This window comes from Balaenoptera physalus, assembly GCF_965194825.1.
Source record: "Balaenoptera physalus genome assembly, chromosome: 1".
In the NCBI taxonomy this organism is placed as follows: Eukaryota; Metazoa; Chordata; class Mammalia; order Artiodactyla; family Balaenopteridae; genus Balaenoptera; species Balaenoptera physalus.
This window is the reverse complement of record NC_138882.1, coordinates 1,932,048-1,943,732: the sequence shown is the minus strand read 5'-3', so window position 1 is coordinate 1,943,732 and position 11,685 is coordinate 1,932,048. Positions and strand designations below refer to the sequence as shown.

At 62.6% G+C, this 11,685-nt stretch overlaps 1 protein-coding gene across 6 annotated transcripts; it reads left to right on the top strand.

Annotated features, from left to right (window-relative positions):
- Window positions 1-808: 808 nt before the first annotated feature.
- GPR37L1 (G protein-coupled receptor 37 like 1) lies at window positions 809-9,865 on the top strand. 6 transcript variants are annotated; one of them, XM_082461816.1, is made up of 5 exons: window positions 809-3,120; window positions 3,569-3,642; window positions 3,756-4,202; window positions 4,306-6,224; window positions 8,555-9,865. In XM_082461816.1, exons 4-5 carry the CDS (start codon window positions 5,451-5,453, stop codon window positions 9,359-9,361), a joined length of 1,581 nt encoding a protein of 526 aa, XP_082317942.1. In that variant the 5' UTR covers window positions 809-3,120; window positions 3,569-3,642; window positions 3,756-4,202; window positions 4,306-5,450; the 3' UTR covers window positions 9,362-9,865. The 6 variants fall into 6 exon arrangements, with proteins under 6 accessions (XP_082317942.1, XP_082317944.1, XP_082317941.1 ...); XM_082461818.1 differs by having other exon boundaries at window positions 809-2,843; window positions 2,945-4,202; XM_082461815.1 differs by having other exon boundaries at window positions 3,569-4,202.
- The last annotated feature ends 1,820 nt before the right edge of the window (window positions 9,866-11,685 follow it).

Sequence of the window (11,685 nt, the reverse complement as noted above, 5' to 3'; positions counted from 1 at the left end):
TCGCCTCCTACAGTGTGTAAGTATCTTATAAAAATTTGGGATTTTGCTCTGATGGGGCCAGCCAGTTGGGTCCCAAAGTTATGCTGTTATGGGAGGGTCCTTACTGGGAGACGCTAACCTGGAGGGCCGTCTTTAGGTAAGAGGACCTGACTTCACCACGGGAAGAGAGCATCGTCTATGGTGAGCTCAGGGTGCTGAGTGCTGGCCGGAGCTCAGCGGAGGTGCCCTGGGGTCTGGAGGGCGGGATGACACGTTGCAGGCCAGATTATCGGTTCCTCATAACAGGCTGTGCTTATCTCACCGTGGCATCCTGAGCCCTTCCCTGTGTTTGAGCATCCCAGCCTTGCCTTGGCTGGGCTGTGGGAGACAGCGGGGAGGTGGTGAGACCTGATTGGCACCTGACAGTCTCGGGGAGCCAGCACCATGCTGGGGAGAGGAATAGCGAGTCCCAGGGAAGGAGCGTCTTGGGGTGGTGGGAAGTCTTCCCACTGACCATCTGGGCCGCTGTAAGTCTTCCTTCTGTCGAGGAGGCCAGGGGTTTCCTCGCCCCAGCTCCTTCACTGAGGGGAGGTTGGGATCCCCGAGCAGGGAGGACTTGGTGGGTAGTTCTGTGCCTCTGCTGATGGTGTGTTCTTTTTTCCTTACACACACGTTCCAAGCAGCTCCTGGATGCCAGGCGCTGAGGAAGCAGACGGGGAGACAGGCCCTGCTCGTCAGAGTTGGGTGGGTCTGAGGTCCAGGAGCTCCCCAGGGTCAGCATTCCCTGTGTCTGCTCCCTCCTACAAGCTCAGCCTCCATTCCACCCTGTCTGTTCCATGCAGCGGGCATTCCTGACGCACTGCATCGAAGTCCTCCGGAGGGTTTGCTGAAGCGTGGGGTGCCGGTCCTGCCCGAGTGTCTGCTTGAGCCAGCGTGTCAATCAGCTCCCCAGGGCTGGCGATCCAGGGACCACACTTTGAGAAGCACTGACACTCATGACAGTGGAAACCTCGCCTTCACAGTGCCCGCATTCTACTGCGACAGCATCCTTGGGAGGCCTCAGGTGCCAGTGATACTCCCGACCTTTTACCCAAGAGAAAACTGAAGGGCAGAGAGATTCCAGGATGGCACGACACCCTCTCCTTTTCCCGTGTCCTTCCTCACAGTTTATAGTTATGCTATTTGGGGGTTAGTTTTTTCAGTGGCTGCCTCCTTCCTTGAATGTGACTCTCGGGGGGCAGAGGTCATGCCCATGCTGTTCACTGTTTCCCGAGTGTCTGCGACAATGCCTGGCACACGGTAGGTGCTCAGCGGGCATTTGGACGAGGAATGATGACTGATGGCTGGCTCGTCCCAGAGTTGGGAGCGGGTCCTGACCCTCTGACCTTTATTTTATTTTATTTTATTTTATTTTAAATGGTCTTTTTTTTTTTTTTTTAGAAATTTATTTATTTATTTATTTATGGCTGCGTTGGGTCTTTGTTGCTGTGTCTTTGTTGCTGCGCACTGGCTTTCTTTAGTTGCGGTGAGCAGGGGCTACTCTTCGCTGTGGTGCATGGGCTTCTCACTGAGGTGGATTCTCTTGTTACGGAGCTTGGGCTCTAGGCATGTGGGCTTCAGTAGCTGTGGCTCGTGGGCTCTAGAGCGCAGGCTCAGTAGTTGTGGCGCACGGGCTTAGCTGCTCTGCGGCATGTGGGATCTTCCGGACCAGGGCTCGAACCCGTGTCCCCTGCACTGGCAGACAGATTCTTAACCACTGCCCCACCAGGGAAGCCCCCCTCTGACCTTTAGAAGCACACCTAACCATGGCCCTTCACCTGTCCCCCAGTGCCCCTGGGCCCCAGGAGCCCGGAGCCCAGAGGGCTGGCACAGTGGGGTCCCGAGGACACCCCGCCCAGGTCTGGTGCCAGCTGGCAGGGAAGGGGTGGGGTGGGGGAGGGCTTGTCTCAAATTTGCCCCCCCACACCTCTTCGGCTGCATCCTCCCTCTCTGTCCTTCAGTTTCCAAATCTGTAAAGTGCAGATAATAACAGCATCTGCCTCGTGAGGCTGTGGTAGTAAGTGAGTTACCATGGCAACAGCGCATCCTCATCTAGTGCTTCCTGTGTACCAGACGCCGTTCTAGCGATGGACATAGACGAGCGCATTTAGTCTGTTACTGTCCCCTCGTTACAGCCGAGGCCCAGAGAGGTTCAGTACTCGACCAAAGTCACACAGCTCGTAAGTGGCAGAACCATAGAAGAAGTCATATCTGGACTGTGTGGTTCCGTTCTCTGGACAATGCCGGCTAGTGGAACTTGCTCAAGAAAATGTCAACTCTGAACTGTCTTCTCGGGCGGCACCTCCCCGGCAGCCCCAAGGCCCTCACCCCCCTCCACGCTGCACGCCAGGGGACAGCCCCAGCCCCGCTCCCACCGCCTCCCGCCCCAGGACCTTCCGGCGGCCAGCTCGCTGGGGAATTCCCAGGGAGGAGGATGGGGAATTCCGGGGATGGAGGAGAGCCGGTCCTAAGGGCTGGGAAATCTTCGCCTCCTGCATGGCCTGCCTCTGAGTCCAGGATAGGTGTCTCGGCTGGGGAGGCCGACCCGTGAGGGGCCGAGTTGGGCACCCCAGGAGGGTGGGGTGGAATGGCAGGTGCATCTCCACAGCCCCCGGGGTCGGCCCGGGGAACCCACCCGGTGTAGGACAGCCGCAGGGTCTGTGGGCAGGGCTCGGAGCGCAGGCAGCCCTGAACTTCCATCTCTGAACATCTGGTTCCACCTAGTGGCCTCTGACATCCCCATGCCCCAAAGAGCCAAGGGAGCCCAGGACTGGCAGACGGGGTGCCCTTGCAGCGGCCAGGGTTTATGGAGCTCCTGCGCCGAGGTGCAGTCAGTAGGGAATATTCAGAGCAGAGGGCTGACGGGCTGGGGTCGGCGCTGTGTTGGTGTGTGCCTGGCCCTGGCGCTCGACTTCTCTGGTTGCAGTTTCCACATCTGAAAAATACGAGAGTTGGTGTAGAGCCTCTTCAGGATCCCTTTGGAACTTCTGTCAGGCTACGCAAAGGAGTGGCTAAGAATTTCAGCTTTGCAGTTGGACAAACCTGCAACTTGGATCCCAGCTGTGTGTCCTTGGGAAAGTTACTTTACCTCTCTGAGCTGGGGTAAGAATGTAAAGGTGAAGTACGATGATTCTAGCAAGCGGTTACCGTGGCCTGGCACTGGTGAGGGCTCACTACATGGATGGTGATGGCTCTGTTTGCCCGAACCACCACGAGGCAGGTGGTGGGTTCCAAGGACAGCAGCTAAATGCCGGGAGCCGCAGGTGGGAAGGTGCTGACTTGCTGCGGGGTAGGTTAGGGGGCAGCGCTCCAGGATTCGGGAAGCACATTCCAAGGGTGGACCCCCAGGATGCTTAGGCCGAGGGCGGGGCACCCCGTGCATCTCCTGCAGTTCTTCCTCGGCCCTTTCCTGAGGCCGGGGAGGTGGAGGTAGGAGGCCTGGCCTCCCTCCGCCGTGGAGGCTAGGGTGGTGACAACGAAGGGGCCAGTTTGGTCCTCGTCTGATCTGACTTCTCGATGGACCTCTCATCTTCGCTGTGACACTCTGAAGCCCAGACGAGCCCGGACCTGCAGCCCGCATGTCCCTGTCCCAACACAAAGAATAAACGAGAAGAAGGCAGAAAGGTAAGATCTTCCAAAAGCCCAAGATGCTTCCCTTATCTTGTCTGAGGGTGCGTGAGGTTTTTTCTTCCTCTTCCTCCTCCTCCCCCTTTCCCTGGACCCCTGTTTTCACACAGCACGTTGGGCCTCCGGGTAGGACAGAGCTTTCTGGTCAGAAGGTCTTCTAGGAAAGTCAGTTCTGGGTTGGTCCCACTCCGGGAGCCCTGGCTGGTGTCTGCTGACTGACTATGTGAGTTATCTTTGACTCTGGCCACCCAGATGGCCCGCCTTCCCTCTCTGGCCTCAAGGGAGTGGGAACCCAGCCACTTCCTCTCCTGACTTTCTCTTCGTTTTCTCATGAGTGTGGGAGCTCCTGGGGCCTCACCCTGCGCCCTCCCCGCTAAGTGTCTGCACACCCCTGGGCAGCCGCAGCCCCACCTCAACCCCCGTATCTCTGCATCCTGCTGCAGCCTTTCTCTTAGGCCGCAGGTGACTCTTTCCTGCATCTCTACCCAGACCACTCACCTGCACAAGCAGAGGTTTTCGCCCAACCTCCCACCAGACTCCTCACCTTTCCTGCCCAGGTGAGTGTCTCGCTGTCCACCGCAGGCCTGGGCTCAGCTTTGACCTGTCCCTCCCACGCACAGCCTTCGGCTTTCCTGGGCTCCGCTTCTCACCATCTTCTAGACAGCTGCGTCTCGACAGGTGCCCCTGCCCCAGGCTGCGTGACCCCAGCCGCCGTCAGGGACCCTCCCCAGGGACGTGCTCAAGCCACGTCCTCTGCTCAGCAAGCCGCAGCCCCCCAGCTCCTCCAAGGTAAGGCGTACACCCCGGGCCTGGCGTACAAGGCCCTTCCCTGTCCTTCCTCTTCTCGCCTCCCAGGCTCCTCGCCCGCACGCCCCTCCCTGCTCCCTTGCTGCCCTCCTTGCTGTCCTCGTGCTGCACCCTGCTGTCACACCCCCGTGGCTTTGCAAGTGCTGCTTCTTCTGCCTGAGTACGCTTCCTTCTCTGTTGTCTGTCTGGGGAGCTTGAAGCCGCTCTTCAGGGTCCATTTAAAAGTCGCCCCCTCTGGGAGGCCCTCCAGGTGCCTCCAGGCTCCTTCGGGCTTCCTCGGCGGCTGGTCCCTTGCCTTTCATAGCATCCATCCCTGAGCTATAATTATTTATTTACATATTTATTCCCCCCTGCCCTGCACTGAAGGCTCCTTGATGGCAGAGGTCTTTTACATTTTTGTACTGAGTGTCTAGAACCCAGCAGGTGCTCAGGAAAGACCTGTTACTGCAAATGTCCATCCACCTTGTGTCCGGATCAGAATGCGGTGCTTTAAGTTTTGGGCGGCTGCTCCTTCCAGGGGAACTTTGTGTGGTTCGCAGGAAGCAGGTGGACCCGTGCCCACTGAGAACAGCGATGGTCAGAAGGTCTGGAGTCAGGCCCAGGCCCCGGGCCAGCTGGGCCAGGTTTAGCTCTGGGTGACTGGCCAGCTCTCTAACCCGAGACACGGGAATGAGGGCGCTCGCCCCGCAGGGCCGTGGTGAGGGTTCATCCAGAAGCTGGCTGAGCGCGGGATCTCATCAGGTTCAGTAAACGACAACGACGGTGATTATCCGGTCTGCTGAGGAGGGGCTGGTGCCCTGCCTCCACCCCACCCCGCCCCCGCCCCGCGCCCCCAGGACCCCAGCATCTGAGGCCGGGGGTGCCCGGCCTCTGGGGGCCCCACAGGTCTGAGCGCCGCTGCCCGGGGGCCCGGGGAGGCGTGTCCTGCGGATGGCACAGAGCGCCCTGTGTCCAGCAGAGGGCCCAGCCCTGCCCTGCCTGGTGGCTGAGGGGTGGGGATGGAGGGGGGTGCTGGAGCCGGCTGGCAATGCCAGACGCCCGATGGGGGCGGGCCCACCGGCCAGCTGCCCGTCGAGTCGGCCCTGCACTCGGTCCGGCCTCGCCTCCGCTCGTGGGCAGCCACTGCCGCTCATCCGGCCATGTGGTGGCCGTGGCCTCTGGCCATCTCTCTCGCCGTGGCGTTAGCGGCGGGTCCCGGCAGGGTCCCTGGGGGCGTCCCCCTGCGCCGGGGCGGTCGACAGGCCGCGACCCAGGAGCAGCCGAGCCGGTCCAGGCGTGGCACCGAGGAGGAGGAGGAGGCGAAGGGGGTGCAGCAGTACGCGCCCGAGGAGTGGGCTGAGTACCCCCGGCCCATCCGCCCCACCGGGCCGCAGCCCACCGAGCCCCAGGTGGCCGCCAGCGCCCACCCGGACTGGGCTGTGGTCCCTGGGGGCAGCAGGCAGGAGCCTCGGGGCAACACGACGGGGACGCCGGGCCGGCGGCTGCAGATCCAGAACCCCCTGTACCCGGTGACGGAGAGCTCCTACGGGGCCTACACCGTGCTGCTCCTGGCCCTGGTGCTGTTTGCCGTGGGCATCGTGGGCAACCTGGCGGTCATGTGCATCGTGTGGCACAGCTACTACCTGAAGAGCGCCTGGAACTCCATCCTCGCCAGCCTGGCCCTCTGGGACTTTCTGGTCCTTTTCTTCTGCCTCCCTGTCATCATCTTCCACGAGATCACCAAGCAGAGGCTGCTGGGTGACGTGTCTTGCCGGGCTGTGCCCTTCGTGGAGGTGAGTGTGTGTCCCGCTAGAGCCCACGGGGTTGGGTGGGGGGGGGGCGCTGCCGGATGTGGGCTGCGAGGGTGCGCGAGGCCCCTCAGGCCTGGGGCTCTGTCTCGCTGCTTCTCCCCCAAGACAAACGCAGGATTGGCTCCTGGGAGCTCTCAGGTACCCGAGCGAGCAGGCGGGTGTCAGGGCCCTGGGGTCAAGTCTGTATCCACTCCCGGGAGTGCAAACACGGAAGGAAGGAAAGACCCTCCCTCACTGCGACCCTCGTCGCCGCCATCACCATCAGCCGCCTCCTCCATCCTCTGGAAGGAGACACCTGGTTCTGGGGCTGGAGCTAAAGCTGGGGCTCTAGTGTCAGCTTCTGTCCCTGGCATGTTGGGATGTCCCTGGGCAGGTCACAGCTCCTCTCCCATTTCACTGTCTCCTGACCAGAGGGTAGACCAGTTGGCCCTCCAGCTGCGGCTCCAAGGTGACCACTGGCCCCACCCCTGGGAACTTCCACGCTGGGCTGAGCACGTGGGTGTTGATAGATGTGTAGATCACACGGATACAGCTTAATCAAAACAGTGCAAAAATATACCAATATGTGTGCATTTACGTGGGACACAGCAAGGCCAACATGTCTGCCTAGGAACAGGAAATCAGGCTGCAGCCTTTTGCATGTTGCTTACGTTGTGGGAGGAGGAATAATGAGTGCTGGGGTGACTGTGGCCTCCCTCCCCCCAAAGGCTGCTTTCCTCCCGAGAGAATGGGAGATGCTGAGTGAGCGGGCAGCCGGCCTGGGTGGGGAAGGAATCAGGATCAGCGTCTGGACACCGTCCTATTCCCAGCTCTGCCCCCGTCCCGTGACCTAGCAATGGTTTCATATCCGGACGGACTCTCTGAGGCTCAGCGGGTGGCACAGCCCTTTCCTGTCCTTCCCAACCCAGGGAGACCACCTAACTGTGGCCCAAAGTTGCTCAGACCTGAAAGAGGCCCTCTGGCCGGGGACAGCCCTTGCATCTTAGTGACCTGGCGCTCAGAGCCCAGGAGAGCTGTGGGAGGTCAGACCCAGGGCCTTGGAACGGGGCAGACTGGGTCAGAGCCCGGGCTCTGCTGAGTGGCCGTGGTTAGCCACTTAACCTGCCCAAACCTCTGCTTCCCCCTCTGTGAGTCGGGGCTGACCGCCATCACCATAGCTGAGTGAGTCCCTGAAGGCTCACATGTGTGACGTCTACAAAGGGCTTCGAACTGAAATAATTCAGTACGCGGTGGATTTTACTGAGAAAGGTCTAAGACCCCTGTGAGCGCTTGTCTGCATGGAGCTGGTGGCCAAGGAGAGCCCGGCCCTGCCCCCTGCCCACCTGTGGGTCCCAACACACCTGATACGCGGGCTGCCGCCTAACCCCCTCCACGGCCTGGAGGGCAGAGGTGACCCCTGAGCCCTCCCTGGAGGCTGGGGTGACGGGTGAGAGTGGAGGGACAAATGCACCGCCCAGCACCCTTTTGTAGGGAGGCCCCAGGAGACCCCAGGGGGGAGCAGGAGGCAGCTGAATACAGCTTGGGGCCATTTTTGAGGTGTAGGAAAGGAGGGGGCGTGTTGTTTTGCCTGAGCCCTGGCCTGGGGCCTGCCTGGAGAGGGGGTGGGAGCCAGCTGGAGAGGGGAGTGCTTGGACGGAGGGGGAACTGAGCACAGCCCTGAGTGTGCCCAGACATCATCTGAGCTGGGAGTACCCCCCAGCCCCGTCACTTCTCTCTGGCACTTTCTTCCCTGCTGCTCTGGCTTCCTCTCTGCTCACAGGGTGGTTTTCCTGTGTGCTCTGTGAGCTGCCTGCGGGGAGGTGGGCGCAGGCCTGCCTGGAGGGGCTGCTTCCCCACTCGGGCTGGCCCTGGGCCTCTCCGGGCAGGGCGAGGAGGGCGGGAGAGTGTGTGCCCTGCACCCCCCAAGGCCACTCCCCCCATGGACGTGGTGGGTGAGGCCATCCAAGGACCCGCAGGCCCAGGAGCCCTACGTCTCTGTCCATGTTTGTCCTCAGAGATGATTTCCCAAAGTCTCAGGAGCACAAGGGGCTGTAGGGCCCAGGTCGCTCATCCCTGGGCCCAGAGGCAAGGCAGCGGGCGGCGGGAGTCGGGCGGCCTGCAGGGGAACCTCAGCTCTGCTGTCCACCAAGGCCCTGGTCCCGCCTGAGCCTGGTTTGTCCCGTCAGACGCTGGCCGTGAGATCTGAAATGCCCCTGAATGGCGGTGCCGCCACTGTCCTTCCCACACCTGCCGTGCACTTCCAGTCTGAGCCAGCCCCTCGGTTGCCTGGGGCTGACCCCCGCCTCTCCCCCACCCCCCACGCCCCCCTGCAGGTCTCCGCTCTAGGCGTCACCACCTTCAGCCTCTGCGCCCTGGGCATTGACCGCTTCCACGTGGCCACCAGCACCCTGCCCAAGGCCAGGCCCATCGAGCCGTGCCCGTCCATCCTGGCCAAGCTGGCGGTCATCTGGGTGGGCTCCATGACGCTGGCTGTGCCCGAGCTCCTGCTCTGGCAGCTGGTGCAGGAGCCTGGCCCCGCTGCGGGCCCTGTGGATGCGTGCGTCATGAAGCCCTCGGCCCGCCTGCCTGAGTCCCTCTACTCACTGGTCTTGACCTACCAGAACGCCCGAATGTGGTGGTCTTTCGGCTGCTACTTCTGCCTGCCCATCCTCTTCACGGTCACCTGCCAGCTGGTGACGTGGCGGGTGTGGGGCCCGCCCGGCAGAAAGCCGGAGTGCCGGCCGGGCCAGCAGGAGCAGCGCGAGGGCCAGCTCAGCAGCACCGTGGTGGGCCTGACCGCCGTCTACGCCCTCTGCACCCTCCCCGAGAACGTGTGCAACGTCGTGGCTGCCTACCTCTCGGCCACGCTCACCCGCCAGACCCTGGACCTCCTGGGCCTGGTCGGTCAGTTCTCCACCTTCCTCAAGGCGGCCGTCACGCCCGTGCTCCTCCTGTGCGTGTGCCGGCCGCTGGGCCGCGCCTTCCTGGACTGCTGCTGCTGCTGTTGCTGCGAGGGCTGCGGCGGGGCGGCGGCCACCGACGGCCCTGATGCCAAGCTCCAGACGGGGCTGTCCACCTCTGTCTACTTCCACAAGCCCCGGGAGGCGCCACCGCTCCTGGCCCTGGGCACGCCCTGCTGAGGCTGGCCGGCCGTGGCAGGGGGAGCTCTGTCCAGAGATGGACTTGGTTCCCCTGGCTGGGGTCTGGGTATGTCGGAGCCCCCTGGCCGAGCCCCTTCTCGGGGGCCGGCCCGCCCGTCCTCTTGCTGGGGGGCGGTGATCCTCCAGGTCCTCAGAGCTGCCCAGAAACTCTCCATCCCGCCGGCTGGGAGCCAGAACCTCACCTGGTCCCAGCCTCACTCTCCCCTCTCCATCTGGAGCCCGACTACACTATACTTTGCCCCTCTCAGCATCGCCCATCCTGGACGGGGGCCTTGGGGGCCAGCAACCGGGCTCTTCTCTGCACAGGATGGGCCCAGCCCTGGAAGCCTCCTCCAGGTGCCGTCTCTTCTCCAGGAGCATTTCTCTCTCTGTCCTCCTCCTTCTCTGACGTACCCTGGTTGCCCTGTCCACCCCCCCCCAATCCCGGTCAGGTGCTCCCCCGTAGAAGACCCTTCTTGGAAAACAATAAACTAGGTAGAACTACCCCTGTGCCCACGGGCCTTTCTTGTGCCACATCCTGGCTGTGCCCAGATGCACCTGGGCTTTGCCCTCCTGGCTACCTTTGGCCCTTCCTGGCCTGTGGCTGGTGTCCTGTCCAGCCTGGGGCCCTGTGGCTTTGAGGGCAGAGTGGACGGAAGGGTTTGGGAGCTGGGGCACTGTGTCCTCAGGCTGGCCTGAGCCCAGCCGTCCCTGGGAAGTAGAAGGCTGCAAGTTTATCTCCCATGGAGCCCCCGCCGCTCTTCCTCCCTCCCCACAAAGCCCCCATTCGAGGGCAACCAGCAGCCTGGGGGGCTTCCAGCCTCTCTGACTCTGAGAGCTGCTCTTGTTTGGCTTCTTAGAACAGACTGTTTAGCTTACAGACGGCCCAGCTGCCTGCCCCCGCCCGCCCCTACCCCGCCCCCTTCCCGGCAGCCAGAGTTCCATCGACAGCCCCACAGAGCCTTCTTTCCTCTCTCTGGTCCCCCCCAGCCCAGGGGGCCCTTCCAGAGGCCCCTTAGCCCCGTCCGGGCCCAGCGAAGTTGGCATGAGGTCAACCAAAGGGACACCTCGGCCTAGGCCACAGACCACTCTCTGTCCTGCAAGCCCACCCTTCCCATCTGAAGCGCAGCTCAGGGTCCCGCGGAGTTCCTGCTGCCAGCTCTGCCTGGATCACCTGAGCAGGGCCGGGGAGGGTCCCCAGGGCAGGGCCAGGGAGGCACAGGCATTGCCTGGTGCCCTGGGCTCCGTTCTCCTCTGGCCACCCCACCCATACCCACTGGCTTCAGCCCCGGACCCAAGCCTCCTTCCCCCACTCCTGCGGATCTTAATGGCCTTGTTCTCTCTCCCTGGCACCCACCCCCAGGACGGGTGATGCCAAGAGAGAGGGAGGCCGTTGCTAGGCGATGGCGCTGCTGGGCGCACACTCTTTGTGCTGGAGAGACACCCACCCGTTTCTCGGCCGACCGCTGCCACAGTGACCAAAGCCCCCAGCTCTGTCTGCAGCAACTTAAGACGGTGGGGGGAACAGGCTGGAGAGGAGACCAAGGGCAGGTTTGCAGTGCTGAGGTGACCAGGGCCCTTCCCTCCTCATCCCTCCCCCTGACTTCCTCTCTCCCCCCACCCCAACCCCAGTCCCAGATGCACCAGCAGCCTCCTATGGGATGGAGGAGGGGGGCCAGGGTGAAGGCAGGACGCGCAGGCTGAAGATGGGAGGCTGGGGGCGGGGAGGGGGCACCGCCGCATCCTGTTTGGGGGCTCTGCCACAAAGCGGCCCCTGCCCCTCCCTGCGGCTCCGAGGCCCTGCCACCACCGCTGCCCTGGGCCCCGCCAACGTGAGTGGCTTGCAGGATTAGTCAGCAGGCCAGCGGGCCTTGGGAAAGAGCCACTGTCTCTCCGGCTAGGCCAGCTGGGGGGACAATGCAGCATTTGTTGCTTAGGGGTCCTGGGCATGGGGTGTGGGGGCAGGCTGGCAGTGGTGGGCAGTGGACTTGAGCTGGGTCTTTAGGGGACCAACCCTGAGCCCTGATGTCAGCCAGGTGGGAGGCGGGCCAACCCACTGAGCCCCCCTGACCCCGTCAGCATGTGCACCTTGCACTGAGAATTGCCTCCCTTGGGCCGGACTGGACGCAGTTACTGGACCCCATCAGTTAAACAGGAATAAGGCCCCCTCACAGAGGCCTGGAGTCATTGAATGAGACAAGATACATAAAGCTCCCGGCACGATGCCTGATGCCTGGCACCGTCCTTCCCTCCCTCCCTTTTGGGGTTCAGTCCTCCAGAACTGCAGAGCAGGCTTGGCCAGGCAGTGCAAAGGGCCCCCCGTG